At 45.5% G+C, this 27105-nt stretch overlaps 1 protein-coding gene across 13 annotated transcripts in view; it reads right to left on the bottom strand.

The window, feature by feature from the left end:
• The window catches only part of nhsl1b (NHS-like 1b), a 68655-nt gene that overhangs the window by 16116 nt on the left and 25434 nt on the right, over nt 1–27105 (bottom strand). For 7 of the 13 annotated variants that reach the window (XM_055506510.1, XM_055506511.1, XM_055506509.1 and 4 more), the window contains one exon: nt 467–619. In XM_055506510.1, the coding sequence (XP_055362485.1) occupies nt 467–619 (153 nt within the window). Of the gene's footprint in view, nt 1–466; nt 620–3332; nt 6278–14241; nt 14570–19143; nt 21799–24722; nt 25814–27105 lie in introns of those variants that run through there. The other 6 variants (XM_055506514.1, XM_055506513.1, XM_055506507.1 and 3 more) reach the window with 5 other exon arrangements.

Here is a 27105-nt window from a genome sequence, read left to right as displayed (position 1 = left end):
AATACTGCAGGAAGTAATAGCCAGCAGCAGCTACGGGCACAGTAGAACAGACTGTGTGTGTGTGTGTGTGTGTGTGTGTGTGTGTGTGTGTGAGGTGACTCACGCATCGTAAGCATCACATTACAACAGCCTCCTCCCCATTTCTCCCTGTCTCTCCCTTTATCTTAGTGCCTTTTATCTGCATGTAAACAACAGGCTTTTACAGTACACACCTATGCACACGGAAACATCACACATATAGTGCCTTTCACACACTATCTTGTCTGACAACGGGGCTGTGTGCGTTTTGTCTCAGCTCGTACTGGACAAACAAGAAGATCACAATGTCAAACTGTTGTAGGCTGAACACACGTTACGAGCATGTGTTTTGGTGCCATGACACCTTGGTGCCGTTGCACCAGCCTCGTTCCCACTGTCTGAGCGCATGCGGACGTGTGTATTGTCTGTCACATCACAAAGCTCTCACCTCGCAGAGCAGTCTTGAGGTTGACTTTGGCCTGTCGATGGAGGTCTTCTACACAGGGTGGCCTGCTGCCTGGCAGGAACACGTTCTCCTGCTGGTGCCACGGAGCCGTGTAATGGACCGTCCACTTGCTCTCCTCATCCAGATTAGACACCGCTGCAGAGACACATCATCAGAAAACAATCCTTACTCATCATCCAAACTGTTGTTATACCTCACAGCTTCTTGAAGCTGGCCGTTTTACCCATTGGTTTACATTTGGAAAACAGAAGGGTGTGGAATAGAAAACATCCAGTTTCCTATTTGTTGAAGCAGAGGAAGGGGAAAGGAAGCAAAGTACTTTGCATCAGGGTGTCACTACCCACACAAACAACATGACACGTATCTGAGACATATTCTTTTAGTGGGCCACACACACCTCAGAGTGGGAGGGAAACCCCGTAGAGGAACAAACTGCTGGGAAATGCTGCTGATATTTCAACACAACACAACTGTTGAGTACTGTACGCAACGCTATCATGAACCTTATTAGGATCAACTGGTGAACCATCTGCCTACATTCAAATTCCAATTTCAAAGCTCAAATAACACAACAGAGTTAGTTAGGATGAAACTCTAACAACCAACATGGTTTTGTAACACTTGGAGCGCTTTTCTCAGCCAGACAGACACAGACTGAACATTAAACACTGATCTTTGCATTGGCAAAGCTCATTCCAGCATCTTTTAACACTTCAGGTTTCATCAGCATGGCCTGTAATAAAACACACTGACCAAACGCTAGGCTTACCCAGTGAGCGAATCCATGCCAGAGTCGGCGACCGCGGATGCAAAACTAGCTCCATTTAATTAAACAAGTGTTAGTCCAGACCTCTAGCAGCGTGTCCTTGCTCTAACCAACACAACGTGGCCATCTGAGAGGAACAGGGAGAAGCCTGGTGGATCACAGGGAAGGGGCCGGGTAAGAAAAAGGGGCCGGGAGTGTTGTTGTTTGGGGGCTTTTTCACAGGTGCTAATGAGACGTAGTCGGATGAATAGCACAAGTGTGTATCTGTGATGGGGGAGGGCGTCTTAGGTGGAGGAGGAAAACAGGAGCTACAGACTGCTAAGTGCTGTTGAAGTGATAGACACACAGCTGCTGATAGGCTTCAGGACATATCAAAGCTCAACTACAGCACACATGCATCTGCAGGGGGACTGTCCACCAATTACTGCCTACTGCACTAACTGCTCCTCCAGCTGCAAGGGCTTGTGTGTCATTGTGTATATTCACGTACCCCTCTTATCCCGTTACCCAACACTTTTCCCCATTCATTCACAAATCAGCCAGCCACCACCTCACCACCACATCTACATGTCATGCTCTGTCATGCAAAAGTGCAAATGCCTCTACGACAATACACGGTCTGTAAATGAAGGCCGAGGGCGACTCACGTTGTGTATTGGCAGCGTTTCACATGCTTCGCCCTGTGCCTGCACTGCTCGCAGGAATCGATCGAATAAATCACGAGGCAAAATGTGACAGCTCAGTAAATTGAATGTGCAAAGTCATAGGATTACCTCAAATCACACCTACAGTAGACACAGTTCAGTTATAGCAGTAGATAAAAAGATAATAGTGATATGTTTTATTGATGGGGAAACTGTTGTTTAAGCTGTAACTCATGGAACTATGTGGAGCTTTCATCAAATCCAAAAGATGCTGTCATCAAGTGTTTCTTAAAATTAAAAATATTATCAGCTTGTTCTCTCTCATTTCCACTTACTCACTTGGTACAGGTGTCCCTCCCCCAGCCTTCATTTCTGAATATAGGCCTTAAGAGACCTCCATCAGGCTACAGGCACAGCAAAGACTTGGGGGCCATGGACACAAAGCCTGTATTGTCCCTCTGCATCAGTCTCTACATCAGGCCTTTCAGTGCCACAATACCCCCAAGCCCCTCATCTTGGTCCCAAACATGCTGGACTCTGGCGCGAAAGTCTTTCAGAAGTCCACTAATCCCTCTGTGCATTGACATCTCAGCTCGCACTATGCCCACTAACAGGTACAGGCAGGAGGCAAACAGGCTACACGCAGCATCAAGGAACGAACCTGTATGAATACAGGTAACACAAATGTGTCAATGCAATTGCATAAAAGAAAATAAAAAATCGGAGTGGTGTAAAATGATTCTGTTTTAAGCTGTCATTATTATATTTGCATAGAGAAAGTCATGGGCAGAGGCTGAACGCCCTGGAGTGCAGCAGGGGGCCAAGATGCCCGTCCAGGGAGCAAAGTGCAAGATACACTGCTAATGTTTAACCATCTCACCCCACACAGCGTAGACATGTACCTGAGATTAGCACTACATCTTTGTTAAACACGCTCACGTGCTTAATATGCAGCCACCGATGAAACGCTAGCTTCAGGGCATTAGTAAAACTAATCCTCCTAACAATAATCTACTGTTCATACATGGGGCACAGACCAAGGACGGCCTCTGAATATCAAGCTCAAATGAGGCAAAACGCTGCCACCTAAAGAGAGACAGTAAATCAATTTCTAATAAAGAGCTCCTGATTTTAATTACCCCTGGTTGCTGCTTTAACAAATGCTTTTAGGTCATTGAATGCAAATAGTCGTTGCACTGTGGAGTCTTGACCCAGTGGTTACCTGGTAACAGGGTGCAACAGAGAGCTGGGTCTGAGGCAGCGATGCCCACAGGAAACTAGTAGTTGTGATATTATGATATAGGAAACATTTAGTCTGAAGGAGATATGCAACAAAGCATAAGGAGATGAATGCAGTGATTTAAAGAATATATAAAACTCTCACTACTCAAAAGACAGAATAATGTTCAATAATAGAACAGAAGTAAAAATGTCTCACCCTTCCTTTTGAAGTATTTAATCACAGATTTTAATGAGGTCCCAATGAAGACCATTTTTCCGGTTCAATGTGTCGCTGTGAGTTGGAAAAAAAAAAGTGTCCCAGTGAGACGTGAAAAAATAAAAACAACGGGCGTTTCCAGGTGGAGAGGAGACAGGTGGACGCAGCGCTGCCCTCAGCTCTGCTCCTCGCGCTCTGGCTGCACGCCGGCTCAGCAGAGAGCGTGTGGTGGGCGCCTACTACGCCTGGAGGACAGCCTGCACCGCTGTCTCCTGCTCTGAACACGCAGATGCTCCACCAGCACCAGCACCAGCAGCAGCAGCACTCCTCCCTGAGGCAGGCCGGGCAAAATACACACACACACACAAACACGCACAGCAGGGGGGTGTAAGACCGGCCCCTCTGCTCTTCTGTGCTTTGGTTACCAAGGAGTCCTGGCTGCCTCTCCCCTAATTTCTCATCATCCGCCGCTCCTCTTCTCTTCTTATTCCTTTGCTCTGCGGCATTCGGAATATATCCCAAAGTTAAACATGCCTTATTGGAGCAAACAGCCGCGCTCGTGCTAGTTGTCTGTGAATGTCAATACTCATTTCATTCCGCCGGTCTCCGTTTTCCGTATCCCGTCTCTATTCTTGGAAAAGTAATCAGCGCGGCGTCTCTGTCGCTGCCGCGCCACAGTCCACTGGGGAATATTTATGCATCTAATTAAACTATCAGACACCTCACTACACGGGAACACTGGTATTAAAAAACATAGATGGAGAATTCCGCTTCCACCTGCACACAGGAAACATCCTCTCACTCACGCCCAGATTCGGTAAATTTTAACTTAAGGTTTCAGAAACCCAAATGAAATTCTGAATTTTCTTTCAACTCTCCTCCTTGTCTGACTTTTCCCAGGCTGCTGTGTGCGCACATGGTCACTGAATCTGTGCCACATGAATATAGATCAGATACAATCCGTCCATTGTCCGATACGCTCACAATCTATCACACACCCGGGCGTGCACACACAGACCGTCCAGCCCCTCCTTTTGGGAGCCTTTCAGTTGGAATGGAGGGAGGGGGTGAGGAGAAGGGAGGGAGGGAGGCGGAGGGGCAGCAACAAGAGCTTGAATGGGACTGAAAATGATCCTTGAGTTTGTGGCTACAAAGCACAGCCCCTCCTCCCTCCATTTGTCCCCCCTAGACCTTGCTCATCTGAATCGTGCAACTCGGCTCACGAGTGGAGTTTGATTTTGCCTGTGTGTCTGCTGCAGGGTTTAGTAACACCTATTGTTCCTGCACAGTCCACTACACACTCACTGCACTATCAGGTTCATGTTTATTGTATTAGTTGGGTTAGTTTAAAAGTCTAGAATGTGGGAACTGGGTCTGAAATGGTCCTGTGTTGAAAAAGTAGGTGTAGGAGATGATTTTGCAAAAGGTGCAAATACATATCGGGATTCAAAAGCAAGCAAACGCACCTTTACCCCAAGCCTGAGGTGTCTGAGTAACTGCACTGTCACCTTATGGTGAACAGGGTTTATATACAACCGATATGAAGATGTCACTGTAGGAAAACTGTCTGGCACGTGTTCAGTATTAGGATAATTATGCAGACACAAGCCCAAGCACCACTCATAAAGAGCCTATTGTTCTAAGCACAGTGTTAAACACGCACACACACACTCACACACACACAGGTCAACAACTCTATCCAATGAAGGCTGGAAATCTAGGCCACCTCTAGGATTAGAGCTATCTACTCAATCAGCCACACGTCCACATATGCGTCAGCTGGTTCTAAATGAAGAACGAAAGCAATGCAGACCAATTTATATCTGCTGGGAGATAGGTAGAAGACGTGAATGTGTAGTGGACCTCAGAGAACGATCCCGTCATAGCTGAGTCTCTGTCTCATCCTATTTTCACACCTCATGTGTATCTTCCCTCCAAAGGCAGTGTCGGCTGAACAGTGTCTCACATTCCAGCCAACTCTCTTCTTCCAACTGCAGTTCAGTTATTTGACCACTCCACCAATCCACAACTTCGTCTCTTTAATCTTATTAGCTAAAAAAAAAAAAAAACAACACATACACACACACACCTCCCCCTTCGTCTGACAGGTCTCTGCTTTAATTTTTCTAATTGGACTTGGACGAGGGATCTGAGGTGCCCGTCAAAAACCCATTAACTCCTCCTGATCTGCAAACGTCAAATCTCCCGTTCTCCCGTCGCCCCTCACTTTGTGCTCTTGGCAAAGGTGGCAGTAAACAGGAAGGCATGTGCAGCGGCCAAGTACTCGCTTGTTTCACACGTGAGCACACAAGCTCAGGCTTAAGCAGTAAATGTCTTAGAGACTTTATAAAACACTTCATACAGTATCTCTCACTCATCTGCCTTTTCCTGTCAATGAAGATCTATAATTTATAACAAACACGCTCTCTTATTCCCTCTCGACTTCTTTCATCCTGAATGAAAGCGAAGCATCACGGGTCAATGGGAATCCAATCGCTTCGCTCCTTCCTTGGGATTGACAGCAATGCATGAATAATCTATTAGCAGGAAAGGAAGAGGGAAGAGATATGATATTATGATGGCTGATGAGCAAAAAGACAGGTGTGTAAATGAGGATGAGTCAACTTTCCTTAGCGCTCATAAACAGGCAGTTAAGCAGTTCAACTTCAACCTCCCTCCTGAACAAACATCAACTCCGGCTTAAGCATAACACACACTAGCACATGCTGAAGCCAAGGTGACAGAGAGGCTCGGCTGAGAAAACAAACCGGGTGAGCTGTTTTTCTGGAGCTAATGATTTTAACACGGGGTAAAGTTCCCGCACACACGAAGTCCAGTCCACTCCCACTCCCACAATACATGACCCCTTCCTGACAGCAGGCCCATGCTGTCATAGTCTATCTGCTTTCTCTGTTTCTGTCAGTTTAGCAGGAACAGGTGACTGGTTCACGCCAGCCCCCCCCCATCCCTCCTCTCATTTCTTCCATTTGAGTTTAATCAAGTCAGAAAAAGTTTCTGAAATTCTACAAATAGGAAAGGTTCTATAAATTCAAATTTACCATTAAAATTGCTGTATTTGACACTTGGTGTATATTGTATTCTTCTTCTTCGTGAAAAGCAACAGGGGCCTCCTTCTATAGGCCTCTCCTCCTTTGTGATCCTTGAGAAAAGGCCTGAGCGCGCAGACACCATCACTAATATAATCAGACCCTGCTCTTTGTGTTATTGTGTGGCTTCTCTTTCACAGAAATGCGTAAGGCCACATCCTTGATGTGGTGACACACGTATATTGGTGCTGTCTGTTCAAACAGCATCTTATGCTTCATGTGCGAGCAAAAGTATGAATCAGAGAAATGTCTAAAAAAAAGCAGGGGAGTAGAAGCCAAGTTTGCACAAAGACATTGAAACAAAGGCAAAAAAAGAGAGATTGGAACAAAGTTTGCCTCCAAATGTGGAGAGAGAGTTTGATGTGGTTGAAGCGGAGTCATTTTGCTGAGTAGTGATGCGAGGCAGGATTAAACGAGGCAGCGTTTATAGGGACAAAAGAAACGGGAGACAGTGGAGATAAAGGCAGCCAGGGGAGAGAAGGGGGAGTGGGGGGAGCGGGTGAAGGTGGGAGCAGCGTAAATGCAGGTAGAGGCTCATTACGAGCAGATATCACACACAGGACGACGAGCACAGAGACGCATACAAAGGCCCAGCAGGCCGGCGGTCACGCCTCATCTTCCCTCCCCTGGCGTCGGAGCGCGGCTGAAACCCGAGTCAAGATGAAAGGGCGACCGAACCAGCAGAGGATGTGCTGCGTCCCCTGTTTGAGGCCGCATGCGAGTCTAGTTGGTGATGACACGCACTGTTCAACACACGTCAGCAACAGAGAAAGAAAAAAGAGCTCAAAAACAAAGATCAGGCCGAACCGACAGTGAGGCATGCGACCATTAAAGCACTGAAGTCCTTCCTAAACATTCATTCAGCAGCGAAACCCCTCCAAAGGCAGGTCGCTGTGTAATTGTTCACGCCTGTATAGCAGCCAGTTATTTTACAAGCGGCTGATTTGTACGTCTGACTCGGTGTCTTTTAGGAGAGCCTGGCTGTTGGAGCCGTTTTATGTTCCTGTCGACATGGATTTGTAGCTACCGGCCTGTCTCCCCCCTGGCGACGGGGCTTTAAATCCAATGCAAACGAACACTGCTGGCCTCGCACACACCCCCAGCTGCCCACTTCAGGGTGGCAGGACAATGAGCTGAAAGTGAGCCCGGCGGCCGGAGAGTGGAGCGTTTGTGCCGTTTGTTGTGTACTTGGTTGTGTTGACTAGGCAGCTCCAACGCAAACCTCTCACTGAACATGAAGACAGACCTGTGGCAGCCCTCTGATGGCATCAGGCACCATTACCCTGTCTCCAGTTATATTGACCCTGGACCCACTTCGCTCCTGGGACCCGCCGCATCGATGAGCCTTGTGCCTAATTGTGTTTGTGCGAGGATAGAGTTTTATGTGTGCTGATCAGATGTCTCACAGGTTGAGTTATGAGTGATTAGGTCAGGCTGACGTCATGCCGCATGCTGAGTATGTATGGATTATTATGATATTGTGCATCCACAATCTACTGTATTCCTTGTCTCCTTCATTAATTTCAAGCATGCAAGTGGTGAACTGTCTTTTTCTGTAGGTTGTTATACACCAGCACACAGGGATTCATGCATGCATACATCAGCTGGCAGCCACATAGGTTTCCTGACCTACATTCATCTACAGGCCTGCCTTCTCTTCTGACTCTATATGTATGTGCATGCACGCACTTTTCCTTCCATCTCCTCCTTCACAGCAGCACATCATTTTTAATACAGATTAATTTGAGGCAGATATAATTGCACATATGTTCCTCCCAGATAAATCTCACTACTAGTTTTAATTACAAGTGTGAGTAATGTCCACACTGGGGCAATGACAGCTTCATTTGCTTATTAGTAGCATTGGTCCACTGCACATTTTTCAATCAAGGCATTTAGCTAATGCTCCACTAAGAATAATGATGATTTTAAAAAACATTCTGTAACACATGTCAGTGTCTGTAAAAAAGCAGCATTGCCTACAGTGCAAATGCATGATTGTGTTGCTTCTGCTGTTACCGTGGCCGTGGAGCTTCACTCACACTGCTGATGAGAGCGTCTTGTCTGATTTAGACACAGCGGCGCAAAGACAGACTGAGCTAATTTAGGTTAAGTGCCTCCGGGAGCTCAAGGGCACAAAGCAACAAGCCACCTGGGGCTAGCCTGCACCACAGTGAGGAAGGCTGGATGCGCGCGGCCGCAGAGACTCAAGGACGACAGTGGGAAGTGGGTCAGAGGCAAAGCAGCTACAACGCACGTATGTATGTTTATCTGCATGCTCTTTATCAGTGAAGCAAATCTGACACTGTACCGTTTGACCCATTTCCCAGTCTGTACCTCACTTCTCTGCAACAACAGTAGGTCATTTAGGGAGGGGAGGGAGAGTCTGCAAAACCAAAGCATCCAATCAAGACTCAGAGCTACAAGAAATACAGCCCATTGACAGATAACCACAAATTTAGGAAGTGTGGAAGACAATCAGCCTCCGGCCTGTAACATAATCAGGAGGTCAATTTAAAAGTCTGATGGGAGCTCTGGTTGGTGACATTGATTTTTTTTATTAACCAAGATGATTGCAATGCATGACTGAATTTGGCTTCGATAATCAGGCTCATTAGATTGATTCAATTAACGTTTCCTCTCTGTGATTTGTAAAAGAATCAACTCTTTTCATGAGTCATGAACTGAAATATAACATTGAATGAACTATCCATCGGAAGCGTTTTGCACATACGTGTGTAATAATCAGGGGGATCTTTATGGACAATCCGATATTGAGAGCTCGTTTGGGAAAAAAGCAGGACCCCAAATCCACTTAACCCCCACCCACTTCCCACTTCCTCCTTTAATAAAACACCCCCCTTCCTCTCCCCTTTCGATCCCGCTGCCCCTCCCTCTTTGTCCCATCTGAGCAATAATGGAAGGATGGAGGCATTAATAGGAAGTGCCGACCTCCCGTGTATGCAATAAGAGCACCCTCCTAATGGGACCTCAGGGAAACAAAACCAGCTCTCTGATCAAATACTCCCTAATTGTAAGACTGCCATTATTCACGATTTAATTGCAACATCTTACATGTCTCTTTTTTCATGTAGATAAATTGTGGCATCCATTTTAATGAGCACTTAATAGAACTATAACTCTGTTTGGTAATTAGGACATTCTATTGATGTTAATTTATTTCCACACACAAAGTGATCTTGTCTATGCTCTAGCATTTACAAATTTCTTTCATAAGCACAACTGATATTTCACAGATGATCAAATGAGGATTAAAAACACTACTCTTTCATGGACTGAACAAATCCCTTTGCATTTTTTGACAATGGCGCCACCTTGTGGCCAAGCTCAGAAAAACACAACTGCTTTTCCAATGTTATTCCACACAACTCCTCAAGGAGACAGCAGCAACCAAGAACTTAGCTTCTAATACAAACAAACAAAATCAGTGTAACACTGACACCAGGGCAGCAAAGATAAAGCCTGTAGCTTCATTTACTATACTTTTTTTTCTTAATTTTGTCTTTAGTCCTGATGCTAAGGTGGAAAACCCTTGAAAATGTTGCCATGGTGAGGACAACTCATTAGTAAGAGAGATGTAAAGAGGCTTTTAAAATCACTTTCTTTCCTCTCCCTCTGTTTTCTCCTTTTGTAATCAGTCTCTATGGGGGACACAAGCTTTTCAGAGGCTCAGCTTTGCTCCTGAGGCTTAATGAAAACTCCAGCTGATTGGGACATAAAGGGGCCTGCGGCTAAGGAGAAGACAGGAAGAAGGACATTCAGGCTGGGCTGTAAGGTGGAGAGCAAGGAGTCTTTGGCTGAAGGGAGACTTGGCATCAGATCAGGAAACAGATTAGATGGAAGAGCAGTGACTGAGCAGAGCAGCCAAAGGAGACACAATTATACACAGGACATGGGAAATCCTCACCTTTTAGAAGCTGAAACCAACTTATATTGCACAATAATTGGTTAAATAATTGGTAATCACCACAAACGTGAGTGATACATTTCCTGTCAATTAAATCATTGATAAGGGTCTTTTTTTCTTGCCTCACCTCTGTGGCTCACCAAAATTACACCATCTAGTGGGAAGCAAACATTTCTAGGACATCACTATGTCAGTTTCTTCCCCTTCACTGACTGTAGACTGTGCACTTTGTATGAACCACACAGTGGAAGTCAGAAATGTAGCTGTGTGTGTGCAGCAGGGAACAGACTGGTCAGCAGAGCAAACGGCCAGAAACCTCAGACGACCAGACTCGAAGCAGCATGAGGTGGAAGAAAGCCTCCTCTAATAGCAGCACTCATTAAAGAAATGGGCTGGAACCGAAGCTGGCGCAGACGTGGAGCGATTAAATGGGGGGTGGCCAACCTTGGTCGGCGAGAGTCAGGGCCTTGCTGTTCTATTACTAGTCCTGTAGCTACAGCTTCTGGTAGGCTGCACACACATGATCCAAGCTATCAGCAGTGAGTAGGGCAGGCATGGTTGCTGGTCCACAGCCTGGGGACCATATGATGCAGTACACTGACCCAACTTCCAGGTACCTCTCCATCAACAGGGATCAGGCCATCACAGCTCATTAACTGATAATCAAGTCATTAAATAAAACTCGGCTCTACGCGTAGGGGAGTTCGTGGGCCTATAACACCTGATCCCTACTGAAATCTCCTCCATAGCGTCCAGTCTCCCAAATGAAAAGCCAGCTGAGCCCGACCCAATTTTATTAACGTGACCACATGGTCTACTGTGAGTTTTCAATCAAGGAAACACATACTCAGAGACAAAACAAAAAAAGGCTGTGCTGGAAAATAGCTTCACACTCTGGTTGACATCTGGTAAAGTTGACTCGTATAAATAAAAGTATTTGTCACTGAGTACCTTCTTATCCTCTTGTCACACATGATGGAGGAGCACCTGTTTAGCCAATCACTAAGCAGCCATTACCTATTAGGCCTTTAACTAGCTACGACATCCCCATCTGCTAGATATACAGACAGCTATTACCCAGTGATCACAGCCCGCTTCCCTTGTTTTCTATCCAAAAGGACATCAACAGGGAAAATAACTGGAAACTAGTGACAATTCTGCAATAGTGTTGGATTTCAGAATGAATGCAAATGAAAACAAAACTACTGTAAAAGACACACTCAGAAAGAAACAAAGTTAAAGGAAGAGGGAGAGCAAGACACAGACTTTGAAGGAGCACAGAACCTTAACCTATTTTACAGTTGAATGACTCAAACCGACCTTTGACCCCCAGTTCTCCAAAATGCTTGAGTGTGTTCTTTTCATCATCTCATTAAGCAGTGTGTCATGCTGGCCATTGTTCTGCCGCCTCAAACCTGCTCCTCAGGGGGTTTTCATGCACATTCAGGGCTAAGTCTACATATGTTATTACTCATGTTAAGGATTGTGTATGACGGTAGGTATAATAAATGATAATACATGTCTTTACGCTAATGAGAATGGGTTTTCACCTAACTGAAAATCCCTGAGTCAGAGAAAGATGAGCAGCTTTGACTTGTTTTTACAGAGTGGGTGAAATGCCTCAAAAGGGTTTGTTCACGCTCTAGTTAACTGGCCAACGTGTCACCCTAATGTTGAACCCCAGTTCAGAGCATGGCTGCAGAGTAAATAAATCAGTTTAAGATGGGAAACAAGAAATGAATAAATGTGAAACTTGGGAAACCATAAGCTTATTTTACTCTCCCGTCTCAAAGATTAAAGTAAGGAAGAAATCAATGTACATTCTCCTACTTTACGACATGTTTCATGACAGTATAATTTAAAATTCTACCTACAATATCATGACTGCATGCATTTTTAATGCAGGCCAGCTCTAATGGAACTCTGTCAGTCATGGAGCTATCCTGTCTCCACCTCAAAATCTTTTATTATCACCTTGAATCTATAAATTCAACAATAAGGTTATATTTGTGTGAAGAAAAAAAAAACAGGTTCAGCTCAACCCCCTTATCTATTTCCCTCTGCTACAATTATATTACTCTAACTGATTTTCAGCAACACTTCCCCCATAAAGGCAGCCAATCCATTTCATTTGGCCTCATCTATTTACTCTGCCTGCCTCAGGTGCTCGTCTCCCGGGAGCTGTTGGTACTGAGTGGTCGATAGCTGAACCTGCATCCCCACTGAGGGATTATGGGGGATCTGGTGGAGCACCTGCTCCACCACTAAACTGATAAACTAAAAGGAAGCCAGGGGGAGAAGTCAAGGCAAGGAATAAACTTTTGCCATTTCTGTTCTATAGTAAGAAAATCTGCACTGGTGTAAACAATAGGAGAGCAACACAACTACACACAAAAGACACTACACAAACCCCAATTTGTGCATGTTTGTGTAAAGGCTGTCTGTTTAGTGGTGCATGAATACAGAATGACTGGGAGCTTGATTCAACCTACAGGGCCCAGACAATACTGTACCCATGGCAGCGACATCTTGAGCTGTCACAGCATGTTAGCCAAAGCAGGCGTGAGGACGGCCGCACTCATCTGGCAGCATATTGTTACTACACACGAGAAGGGGATTGGTATTAAATAAGCATACGTACATAGATAAGACATTAGAGTAGTTAGTATAAGTGGGCAGACTAGACTCAAAGTGGGGCGAGAGAGAGAGAGAGAAAGAACAATAAAGTTAAAAAGTTGTATTGTTAGTGAGACCAATAACTGTGTATATTCATAGATGGCTGCATTGTGGCCATTAATACATGTGGAAACAGGTCAAAAGACTGTCAGTCTGTCTTTTCTCCTTCAGCACTCTATGCATCTCTCTGATGGCTCCTTTATGCAGTGGCAGAGGTGAAAGTGGGTCACCTTCATAACCCCAACAGTGTCAGCTCCATCACCCTGATACTGTCAGCTCTATCACACTCTCCTGCTTCAGGCCTGGCCCATCACCTCCAGCTGTTAGCTATTGTGTCTTGTTCCCATGGGTTACCACCCAGGGGAGAAGTCCACTCCCAGAAAAGGGTGAAGCATGGTCTGGATGCATGTGGGGCATGCAAGCAAGGCAAGACATGCACCAACAAAAAGGCTCTACTAAATGCATGCACGCTCCATGTGTTATATGTAAGTAGATATATGCAGGAGTAACTCTTAAGACATGTAAAGCAGAAATTATAATATGACTATGCATATTTAACTGACAGTAACTAATGTACTACAGTATATGGCAGGTTATGTGGTGATGCATCACAGTATTCAGTCTTTCTCTGAGGGTCATCTGGTTCCTGCCTAAAACACAATCTTCCTCAGTAAAGGCCAAAGGTCACAAAGCCACAATCTGCATTAATGCTACACTGGACACACACACACACACACACACACACACACACACACACACACACACACACACACACACACACACACACACACACACACACACATGCGCGCGCGCGCGCACAGACGGCACAGATCACGGTTTCTACTGGGATGGAAATCGGCTAATAAGAAGAGACAAGGCTCAGCTTCTACCACGTGTCTGACTCTACGGCACAGTGATGTATAAATGCTTCCCACAAACAGTTCAGGTGATTTAAGTACACTTACAAGTAGCACAACAAACACTACATTGTTGTAGACAATCTGTTATGTGTTAAGACGTTTAGTAAGACGTTCACAGAGAATGCTGCTTAAGTAGCTCAAGCTATTGGCAGCATCGCAGGGAAGCAGACTACATAATCACACTGTCTCCACTATTGGATGAGAGCTAAAAAGAAGTTAAAATCTCTGCTATTCCATGCTTTTAGTGGCAGCTGAACTGGAAGCTAACTGGTCTGTACCTTTTCCTTCGTGATAAGTTTGGGTTTTCCCCGGTGAGCCTGCAGCGACCGGTCCGAGCAGCGGTTTGGGCGTCCAGAGAGAGTCCTGCTTCTGGTGAACCTTTGACACGGACAGCAAGCGCTTGCGCAGGCACCCCTCGGGCCTGGCGGGCCTGGGGCCGGGGAAGGCCTCTGCCTGGAGGCTGTTCCCCATCTTGCTGGCGAGCCTGAAGGAGCACACAGCCTTCTTGTCGCTGGAAGGGTCCTCATAGCAGGCCCTGTGCCAGCAGTTGTCCACCGGCTCTGAGGAGAGGCAGTGCACGTATGTGATCATCCCCAGCTAAGACCTACACCCACCCACCCCACGGGCCACCCTCCCTTGCTCCGTCCACGATGCAAGCCCCCCAACTCCTCCCTCCTGCACAACCCTCTCTATGCAGCACCTCCACTTGAGGTGGCGAGACGGAGCGGTGACTGAAGGGTGTGTGGGAGACCTCCCCCTTGCTCCCAAACCCTCGATAGGCCTCCCCCTCGCTTTCTGAGGAGATAAGATGGAGGTTTGGAGGTTTTCACAGCCCACAGTGAACCCAATCGCCCTCTGTCTCCTCCTCTCTCTCCTCCTACTGTTTCTATCCCTTCTCTCAGGGGATCCTATTGACTTGCATTGATTTGCCTGACAAAGGAAGGCTGTGTGCTGTGTTAGACTACAAGATTCAACTCCAGAACAAATATTTTAAAGAACTATTTTAGCATTACAAAAATCTTGCCCATTTGTCAGCGGACTGGCTGTCTCATGAATGCCCCAGCAGCTTGTGAAAACAGAAACTCTGCACCAAAAGGCACCACAAGATATTTCAGCAACACTCTAAGGATGCAAAAATGAGGCCTGAATAGAAAAAGCAGCGCCTTATTGGAAATACCAGCGGTCAGAGCCTGGTTTTATCCTTCGCAATGACCCAGAAGTATCCACCACAAACTGTTTGGAAGGAGGATCCAAAAAAGTTGAGAAACCAAACAATGAGTTTTAAAAAATTAGTCCTCCTGAGTTTGTAGTATTTCAGAGCATCCTTCCTCCTGATTCTGCATGTGAAACAAAGCAGTGGAATCGTCCGGTGGCATCCACATGGCCTCTGTCAGCTCCTCCTTCTCCCTCTGTCCTCTTCTCCTCAATGCTGTTGTTGTAATCTCTAAACCCAGATTATCCAGCCTCAAGCCCCTAGCTTCTAATTGCGACACACACACACACACACCACAGATGGGCACCAGGCTGTAGATAATTACCTACATTACCTCGACAGCTCAAATGTGTGGAAGACTCGTCAGCTGGCTGAATCAGATGACGCACAGTAGGTGAAGGAAGCTGCACCTACTGCCAGACCTTCAAACCAAATGCAAACACGTTAAGGATGTGTTTCAAATATTTGGAAGGTTTGAAGCCACAGGGAAGCAATATCAGTTGTAAAAAAAGACTAAAGATTAAGGAACTGTAGTAGATGCGAACTTCAGACTAACCTGCCAGGTGAGTGTGAGCATGTGTGTGTAAGATGCTTAATCAGCTTGGCTGAGGGCTCAGATTAAAAGTCTTCAGACTAGAAGATAGACAAGAACAGAAGTAGACAAAACGGATAGAAATTGAACAGACGCTAATAGTAAATTTTTAAATAAATATTAAATGAAAGCCAGACAATTAAAAGGGGTCAAAAGTATAGTAATACTATATGGGAATAGCTCCCCTTGGTGGCAGCTAGTGTAAGTACTCCAAACCTAACTTACACAAAGTCCGTAACTTATTGCAGCTTTGTGGAAATGAGGAACCGTGGGTGAGTGCGTGTGCGTGTGTGCGTGTGTGTGTGTGTGTTTGTCATCTTGTCAAAGACTCAGATACCCGGGGGCTAAAACAGCCATTACTGATAGTTATCATTTCCACAGGACGAGTGAGTCAGCCAACACACAAGCTGATTACAAAACCAAAACCACTGAGTGCACAGAGACACACACATACAACCTAATGGACAAACCACAGCAAGACGCACGCGCACGCGCACGAGCACGCACACACACACACACACACACAAACACACACACACACACACACACACACACACACACACACACACACACACACACACACACACACACACACACACACAAATAAAACAGTGTGTGAACGCACGTAGCTCACTCAGCCAAAAGATCCTGACTGTGGCCTAAATTGCACTTAACACTGTTGTTGCCCTAAATCCATAAATACATAGACACAGTAGGTCATCCAGTTTACAAGCAAAACATCAGCCGGTGTATAGTCATACAGACCCACACGTAGAGCAAGCATCATAAAATCACAATAGAGTTTACAGTAACACCCACATAAACAGACATTGTTGCATATGTATATATATACATATATATATATATATAAGTTTGTGGTGCTGGTGACAATCATGGGTCAATACGAAAACACATTAATGTCACAAGTGTCTGCTGGAATGACTCATATTACCCATCATGCATTGAGGCTGAAGGGGTTATTTCAAGTTAGGACACTTGCCCTAGTGCATGTGTCTATTAAAACTCCCATACCTTTCTCCTGTTGTGAGGAGGGGGAAGCCACAGCGGAAGGATTTGGGAACTGGACAATGGTAACCATGGTGACACATAGGTCTGAATGGAGTGGGAGAAGCACCTGCATGCTGAGTTAGTCCCCCTGTCTGGGGAAGTCATCCACAAATCCACGGGGGGTCGGCCATTGTTTTCTCAAACGTCAGCCACAACCAAACTTCTCAAGCATTGTCCCTAGAAACCTCACAGATTGACAATATCTAACAAATAGTACAAACTATTCAAAAAGGCTACTGGACTTTACCATCAATTATTTATTACCAGGAATGTGATACAGTGACGTAGGTTTTTTTAACAGCTGTTTTAAATACCAGAATGACTTAATCGCATTCTTGCCACACAGCTACAATAGTTGCTACTGAAGTCCAAAGTTTAGTCAAACGTTTATATTGTCATTCATACGCGGCTTCACCAGCTCCCACAGTTAAAACATATTCTACCGTCTACGTTTCCGCACCTGTCTCCTGTCCGTCCTGCTTATGGCTGCAGATTAGCAGCCTGCCACATCGAATGTGAGAACATCCATCAGCGCTGCTACCCACAAGGCCAGAGGGCAGATAGCGGGTCAGCGGCAGTTCAAGAGGTCACAGTCTCCATAGACACACAGCACAGGTGCAGGCTTTATTACACTTACAGGTTAACAAGGAGGGATTTTAATAGTGTGGCTAAAATAAGGTGCTAACAACTCTTAATTAGATGTAATTTCTCCAGAATGATTAAATGATATTGTCTTCTGCTGCGTTCATATTAACACTAAACCTTTTAAACTCAGTAATCCAAGTACACACTTGATTAAAGCATCTGGATTGTCACATCTGCGCTTCCCCCTTCCACCGCTCTCCACAAGCAAAGCATCTGAAGCTTCTTACACATCTAAGATAAGTGTAATCAAAGAGCTTGAAAACAAACCAAGAAATATTTACTGCAAGCTCCACTCAGCCGGAGACATGTTGTCACAGAGTGGACAAGAACTGAGCTGCCTTCACTGACCTCACAACAAGGTCAGATGAATTCTTAGCAGGAATTCATTAGATCTACTTGACACGGGCCGACATCTTGCATTTCTAAACCCCTCACACTGCAGGAAACCTCCAATTTGAGTAAGAATGAGGTCTCCAAAAGCCACTAATCCCTACTCAGTCCCTTCTTATGTCTGCTTTCTGGCACAGATTGGAGTCAAATACAGAAATAACTTATGTAACATGCCAAACGCCACACCAAGTGGTCTGGCTGACTAGCAAAAGGGCTTACACTAAAACACAAGGATTTAATGCAGGGGGGGGGGCGGGTGGGTGGTCAAAACAGACCAGGATCCACTTTGATCGCAGCTGGATATAGAGAAACATGAACTGAAAATGTGTCAAAGCTGCCTTAGAGTTGGCAACTATCTAACAGCGGGGGTTCATAATGTAAGTCATTCTGTCACTGGCAACCAATGTGGAGTAATCTACTGGTGGGATCACAGTGTTAGATGTAATGCAAAGTATTTGGGTCAGTGTATCGTCCACCTTGGAGTTTTGGTCCTTAACTACAACTAATGCAAACTAAGTGCAGGCAAACAGGCTTGTTTCAATAAAACTGAGTTAGGAGACATCTGTTTCTATTCATATTCCAAGTCCGACCAGGGTGGAAACTGTAAAACTGACAACACAAATTACCTCATACAGCTGATCAACTGGGATGCTGACACAAAAAGTTCAGTTTATATTACCTCATTCCTGAAAACCATAAATTTACAGGCCACAAAATAATATAATGAGTCTTCTTTCACGAGAGCTGTTTCTTCATTTCTGAGATAACAGTTTGGCCATTCAGTAATCTGAGAGCTGCTTTGTGTGTGAGTCAAATAATGAAGAATACCATAGCAATGAGTGTAAATGCTAAACCAGGCTGCCAGAAAAAAAAGACTCCTCTCATTTCACTTTTATTCAGTCTGTGAAGAAACAGCCAACACACGGTCCGTGTCCGCAGGACGACAACTGCTGCTTCGCCAGCTGTTACCGTGGACACACACTCCAGCGCAAACAGCGCTCGCTTCCTCTAAAACACTCACAAGCACATTCAGCGCCTGGCACGTGCAGCTTTGAGTGTAAAAACCCCATGTTTTCACAAAGTCGACCCCTTGGCAGAAGAACAAGTAGAGAGCAGTGAGAGGGAAGAGGAGAGAGGACAAAGGGAAACAGCAGAACGCACACAGGTGAAGCCGCCGGGACACAGACTGCTTCGCACAACTTTCCTTTGTTTCTGGAAGTCTGAGGAAAAAACACCCGCGCGCTGCGCCGGACGACAAACTCAGGCGCTTACCTTTCAGACAGAACATGGCTCATCCCCACGGAACCGCTCGCTCCCTCCGTCCTCGCCCTCTCGCTCTACGCTGTGCAGTCGACCCGTCCACACGCGGACCCTGGCGCACGCTCTCCTCTCCCCCGCTGCCTCCTTTGCCGTCTCCCTCCCTCATGGAATCCCCTCGCACACATAATCGCGCACACACGCACACGCTCCGAGTGGCAGCGCGCCAGCTTATACACTGCAGGAAACAGCTTTGAAGCCCCCCCACCAATGTCTCTACCACACTGACACCCCCCTGAAATCTTTCCACCCTATCAGAGTTAGGGGAAGCTTGCAGCCGCCCAGTAACTGATGTATGAAGACACATTAATATGGCCAATTTATTAGGTACATCTACAAAAATGGGGGGGGGAAACACTAGACCACACTCACTTATGTACTAATCCCCTTATTACAAATTATTGAGCATTAATAAGTAATTTAAACAAGACATCAACCCATCGGCCTGGCACAAGCTTGGGCCTAGTGTTTGTGATTGTAGGAAATCTAGACAGTCAGCAGTTTGAGCGAGTGAGTGAGGCAGGGGGCCCCGGCTTGAGGCCGATCCATTGTGCGCTCATCACATATAATCACTTTAATCCTCACAATTCAATCATTTGTTTTGAGGCATCCCAAGCCCCTCCATGCAGTCTGTTCTGAATGAAAGGAGTCACGCGGGTGGGAGACACAAACAGGCTATTTTGGCTTTGTCTATTTAGAAACATCTTATATTACAGCTTTAAATCAACAGCAGCTTCTACTGTGCATCGCCTACACAGAATGTAAGGACCAGGACTCCCATTACTGTAACGAACAACTTAAAACAGCAACAGAGTCCCTAAAAACACAAACAGTACAGTATTCCTGAGTCTATGTAACAGGGCATCAACAGGTTTACTGCAAATAGGCCGGTTGCTGATTAAACAGATCAGGGCACTGTGCAACATCCCCTGAAAAAGATAGATGGATGCATGGCAGCACAGCATAGTCTTTATTTACTCTGAGAAGACTATAATGAATGTGATGCTTGCATCCATTTTGGTTTGGCACCAAGGCTTCATCACCATGCAAAATAGTTACAGTAATCACAGCAATTGCTATGGTTGAAGCCGTAAACTAAAACTCATGACTTTACCTCATTTTAAGGTTAGCTCTCACACAGATATAGGACACTGCTAGGTATGACAGCATTAGTATGTCACGTTGCGTGCTCCTGTGCACATGTATGTATTATGTACGTGTCAATCCCACCCAAATGCCTCTGCAGGCTGGGACATGCATGCCTCAGCCAGATGTCGCCAGCTACAGGCGGGCGGCTGTGCATGTGTGCGTGACTTGGAGCAACCTGGAGCCAAGTGGATGAAGTGAGAGTGCCATAAAAGCACAACCCTGGGAGTGATCTGCAATTAAAAGCACACTAACCCACAAATAAAACCACCTGGCCACACACTAAAACCTGGCTTCATCAAACCTCCACCTTAATTGGCGGCTGGTTTGCCCAAATAGCTCCAACACGAACGCTTATACTGAGCCCCTTGGCTGTGAAACAATTTGAGGTTTGCCTAATCACTGCTCTCACAGAGGAAGTGGTAGCAGCAGAGAGGTGGATTTCCTCTCCTGTGTTATGGGAAAGAAAAAACTATTTTACATACGTTATGTCACAAATGAGGTTGCTGAAACCACATTATAGTCAACGCTACACATGGAAACTGTGCAACTAAAGCTCACACAATTAAATAATTGTTCTTTATTTACCAAACTTAACATGAAAAATGACTCAGGCTGTGATATGTGATATAATTTTCGCGCTGACGTACGTGGCAACGCTGGTCTGGTTAAATGACAGCCTTGTAGCGTGACTGCAGGATGTGAAAACCAGTGGGTAGGATTCCAGCTGAGTACTGCTGTCATTCACTAAAATACAGTCCTTTTCTACAAATACATACACAAGCACTATCGTGAAGGGTTATTTATGTCTGCGTGAGACACAAAGACATTATCTTAAACCTTTTACAGTGATGCCATGAACACCACGAGTTGCGTGTTAGCACAAGACAAAACCAAATAACATAAGCAGATATATTCTGCACTAAGCTTGTTGCAGCAAATGTAAAGCTTCATAACACATAAGAGTCAGACACACAATGACAAGGATGCTGCAATTAAAAAAAAACTAAATATAAAACTTACGGAAGACAATATGGTGACATTACTGGAAAATACATCATTAGCCAATAAGATAACATCATCAATGCTGTAAAAGTACTGGGACATGAGTGCATCCCATCAACATAAGCCCTAGGCCTCTGTCCGCTTACAATCTGAATCCATGTTCACAAACATAATCACATATTTTCCTCTGCTGCTTCTATCACTGAGCCAGAACATTTGTGGATTATATCCCATAATACAAAGATAATATGATACAATATGATTCAGAAAAAGGTGGGTATTGCAAGTCAGAGATTAAGGTTTTACAGTTAATCCGAATTAGGCTGGGTTACAACTGAGCTGCATTGTGTGACGGGCAGTGCAGGTCGTGAAGCGTAAAGTACCTCTCATATGGGATCGACTAATAGAAGCGTAGCACGGAGGTTATGTGGGTCAGAGATTAAAATAAAAGTGACTTACCTACAGCATCATCGTCAGCACATAGGGGGAGAGAGAAAGAGAGAGAGAGAGATTATAATCAGATGAACAGCATAAATCTAATACATTGCTCCTCTCAGATCACATGTGAACATATGTTGATTGACGAAACCTATGTGTACAGCACATCCCAGGCTCTGGGCTCTGGGCCACATCACCATCTTCCTGCCTGTCTTTCACTGAGGTCTTGCTGGTTTATACGTCACATCATCCCCCCCACCCCGAATTCTAATCTGCTAATCTGGATTCACACGTAGACTACACAACGATGAGCAGTGTGTTTCTGTGTGTGGGAATGTTACGCAAGAGTCTTGGTCTTGTCTGAATCCTCTCAGATTTTACTAAGCATCCCATGCAGAGAAATGTCCTTAAAGACTTGATTCATGAACAGTTCATTATGGGAAGAAACCCAGTTAAGCCAAGAAATCATTAATATTTAGGTCAATTTGCTTAGAAATATTTTCAAATACGATGCCACGCTGTAGATCTCAAATTCTACTAAATCTTTAAATCCAAACTTACATGTTAACATACTGCACTTGCCAACAGCAAAGATCATTTCATTTAGCGACTTGCTCTACACAACTGATAAACTACATATAGTCTAAGAAGCACTACTGCAATCAATGTACAGTAAAGCCCAGAATCCCATTTGCCAAACATGCCAGACAGGGATTCAGATCTGCAGTATCAATGCTGGGGGGGGGGGGGGGTATTTGGTTGTGATTCTTTAAAACAACAAACAACACAATCAGCCCCTGGTTGGTTTTGTGTTGTTCTGTTAATAGTTTCAGTTTTAGTCATTAATTATTCATAATCCACCTGAAGCAGCTGGTGTAGCAGATGGGTCAGTTACACATCACTGGTTCAGGGCAGTCCTGATAGCAAGGTCAAACTGAACCGCACCAGGAAACACTTTTACGTTGCCGCGGCAACCCGGAGCAAACGCCCAACCAGTCGAGCTGGAGACAGCGTCAAAATTGCAGGTTCTGGAGCCGCAGGCAGTTATTTTGGGGCTATATTTACACACACGCACGGTGCGTGGCTGCCCATGTGCTTTATAATGAGTCCAGGCTGGAGTGTGGAGCCAACATCCAGATGTTATAAATACTACAGCTTCAAACTTGGGAGGTATTCTTTTAGAGTGGGCTGTGTCTATGAGTGTATGCGTATGGCTGGACTTTTTATATTGACCTGTCTATGACACTCTCTTTGGCCTAAAATTAGATTAGAAACAACTATTATGTGTATGAGAAAACTGTATAGACTCTATATGTAAACAGGCTCAAGTAGAACAGGACACAAGTTTGTATTGGTCTTCATTCTCTAAGGGATTGTCTCCATCGCTACCCAGTCAATAAACACCCACTTCCTTTCTTAAAGACTTTACAACTAAACGATCAATTAGTGTAGATTGGAATTGATTATTTTTGGATACATTTGCCAATTCTAACTACCAACCAATCAATAGAAATAACCTAAGCTCTCAACTTATAAATAACAATTGTGAATAAAGGTATACATATTTTTCTATGTAGTTTCTTCACAAATTCAACCCAGAACACTAGTTTTGCAATATTTAGAGTAAAACATCAAGTCTTGTTTAAGTTAAGTTTATTAATGATTTTCCCAAATGGCAATTTTTAATCCTTTTGGCTGCTGCTTGTCCCCTTTGACTTTGAGAAAGATGCCAGGACCTCGAACCATCCCAGCTATGTGTGGCCCTGAGCTGTTTTAGGACGGAGCAGGTTCAGAGGTGACGCAGTGACTAAGAAAGACTGAGACACGCAATAAAAGACAACAACAGCAACAAGCTCCACATTCCTGCAAAGCAATGCACTGACAACCTATGTTTAGGAAACGCCACATGCTTCAACTACCACACTACGACTGGACAGGCTCCAGCTATTTATTAAATGTCTTAATTAAAAGACGATGTTGTCTGCAGTGTGTGGAGACTGTGGCTTTGCAAGATAGTCAAACAGCTGAATATGTGGTCAATGTACTGCACGTGTACTGAAATAAGGATGAATACATGACATCTGCTATGTTTGCTTTGGGTGTTTGCAGAGAACTTCAGCACAGTTTGCTTTTATTCATGAAATCTCACCTTAACCAAACATAAAACATTATCTAGCGCCGAAAACACTCTGACCCAAGGTGTTTTTGCTTCAGAGTCCGGCTGCTGGAGCTGAGGGCGGTATGGATCAGATTAATGAGACACAATGTGGGAGCGCGGGGCAGCACCGGTGTCTTTTTCCATTCTCAGATAAAGGTAAAGCTAAAGTTACAACCGTGGTCACCAAAGTATGAACACACACACACACACACACACACACACTGAACTAATGAATAAATAACTATCTTCATCTGGAAACACAAAACCCCCAAGGCACTGAAACAAGCATTCATGTTGTTCTTACCTGAGGCCAGGTGGACTCCACATAAACAATGGCAGTGATGTAATATTATATTAAATACAATAATAGTACACAGTGGTAGTAATAATAATAATTATTATTCTACAGCATTACCGGTCTTGGTCTAAGTGATGAGCTATTCAACGACGCATCTAGAAGCAAAGCCAGCACTCACGTCGCCACCAGCCTGTGACATCAACCGCGCGGGGCCCGAAGCAAAGTCCCCTTTGACAAATGAATAATCCCACTGATTATTACTGCTCATGCCTCCCACCGGCTACAGAAACCAGGAAGTGTCAGGAACACAATCACAAAGACCAAGGGGCCATAAAAAGACAGTGACCTACTTCTCGCTGGGCTTGTGCATGTAAACAAGGCATTCACTCGCTTCCTGGTGGAGGTCGAAAACAAAAACCCATTCATACAAGCAGCAAGCCGTACTGGGGCCAAGTCAGACACGCTGCTTTGAGAGAGCTCCACTCTCACCTATCCGGTGCTGCGGGTGGTACACCCAGCTGTCGTCGTCCCCGTCCCCGTCGGCCGTGGGCAGGTGCGTGTGCGAGCAGGAGTACAGGTGGCGTTTGTGGACGACGTGCAGCTCGTTCTGGCTGTGGAAGACACGCCGGCTCTGGCGGGACAGCGTGGACACGCTGAGCCAGCTCAGGGCCCGGGTCAGTCCCGCCGCCTTGTCCTTCCGAAAGGAGGCAGACCTCCTGTCCCCTCTCATCCTCACGCCGATGCAGCAGAGTACGAGCCAGGCGGATCCAAACGCTTCAATCCAGGAGAGGAATCAGGATCTGACACATCTTCTAATGGGGAAAGTTCAGCCCTAGATCAGTTTTCCTTCCCTTTGCTTCCAGCGTCCCACTTCATGACTCGGAGATCCCCAACATCCAGTCTCTTCCTCCTTCAACTGGTCCGTGTCATGAGCCAAATATACCACTAGACTGTCTCCTTCCCTTTCTTCTCTCCTTTTGTGCTTAAAGACTCTGGGCTCGATTCCCAGACCCAGAGGTGTAATTAGGCAATCTGGAAACTCACCGCCCTCTGTGGCACGCGCTCACATGTGTACACACACAATATTCAATATGACAGGATGGAAGGCTCAAACGCCAACGTGCTTCTTAAACACAGCAAGACAAAGTTTGTTGCGCCCCTGGGCCTCGTTATCTCCACTTGTCAGCGCGCACCAGCTGACACACGCCGTCTCAGGTCCGGGCTGTGAGCGAGGAGGTTTCGGTGTCCCGGGGTTTTTTTCCCAGCCTGATGAAGTTACGTGCTCATTTGCACACGGGCACAAACAAGCTCACGTGTGAAATCCTCCAGACGTAAGTGGTCAGGGTTCTAGCCTTCTTCCTCTTCGTGCTTCTTTCACCTGTATCCTGGAAGAAGAGGCGTGCTGAGGTAAACGTCCAGGTGTTGACAGTGGCTTGAACCTGTCTCTCCAATCAGCTGATCGGCACGGGGAACGCAGCTGCTGAGCTCTCTCACACACGGACCACAGGATGAAGCTCCGCTCCCGGTCAGTCCTCACGCTGGTGACAGCTAGCGCTGGCTGTGTTGTGAGTTAGGGTGAAGGTTACACCCAGTCCTAGTAGCCACGGAGCTGAAATACGAGTCAGCCCGCCCCTCGCTCCCTCCCTCGTTCTGTTTGCTGTGATCCCAGCTCCCAGCCACTCCCCTGTATCCATTCGCCGGCATTGACAATCCCTCCTTCCTCCTTCCCTCACATCTTTTGTCCCTCTGTTTAGTTTCCTGGTTCCACTATAATCTGATGACTTGCAGTGCGTTTTGAAAGTAGCGCGTTTTAAGAATTAGGTCAATTAACAGTCACTTAGAGAGCACATACTGTTCGTCTATGAGGTCAGAGTGACTCAATCCATGGGAAAGTCAGCGTTTAAATTTTACAGAGAATGGGAACATTCCTCATCCTTCCCCGTCTGCCTGAGGCTTCAGAAGCAACGGGCTCAACGACAAATTCAAACCTTGACAGTGGTTCAACCACAACTCGTATACATTAAACATGGAAGGACCGTCTCTAATTGCATTTGTGTGGCCTTAATCTTAACATTTTTACAACAACGAGCAATTTTGAATATTTCCATCAAATATAAATCACAGCAGATGTGATTGGTTCATGGAGGCCCTCAGGGAAAGCAGGCGCGTTATGGGGCGCTACAGGTTTGTTAGGGAGGAGTTTTCCCACCCGAGTGAAACTGCAGAGTCAGTGTGTGGCCGCCAAGGTGTGACAATAACCCTGGTGTGTAAGTGTGTGTCCAACACCCCTCAACGACAATCACTCCTGCTCACTTCCTGGCTTCCAGCTGATATCTAGGTAGGTACGGATAGATTGAACACAATGTAGGCAGATCTGTCAGGCTTTATTTCCCACACTTGAACTCATGACCTGTTTAACCCTTCACTGTTTGGAAGGAATAACTGCCTGACTTACATCAGTTTAACAGCTTTCCATGTGCTGTTTTAAAAACTTGTTTTACTGGAACTATGTCAACAGGCCAACACACCGACATGGAGGACAGCTAAAACAAATGGAGAGCAAATATAAACACACGGTCAGACCACTTTAGTCCATCGATTCCCTCCTTGCAGGAAGAATGGCCATTTTAGTACCACGACCCCCAAAGGAACCGAGGAGGCAAACGTTGATGAGCGCGGCTTCAGCTTCAGCCCCAGCTACCAATTATTCTGAACTCATTAAACACATCATTTACAACAGAAACATTTACATTGTGACTGTTTGTCCGCCCACACCGGAACACAGTTTGCAGCATGACAGCACACTAGCACCCAAAGGTACAGTACCCAGTGATAATGTCACACTGTCAAAGAATGTACACAATGATTGTAT

The sequence above is a fragment of the Betta splendens genome, chromosome 24 (assembly GCF_900634795.4).
Source record: "Betta splendens chromosome 24, fBetSpl5.4, whole genome shotgun sequence".
In the NCBI taxonomy this organism is placed as follows: Eukaryota; Metazoa; Chordata; class Actinopteri; order Anabantiformes; family Osphronemidae; genus Betta; species Betta splendens.
The sequence above is the reverse complement of the archived record's forward strand: the minus strand, read 5'-3'. Positions and strand labels throughout refer to the sequence as shown.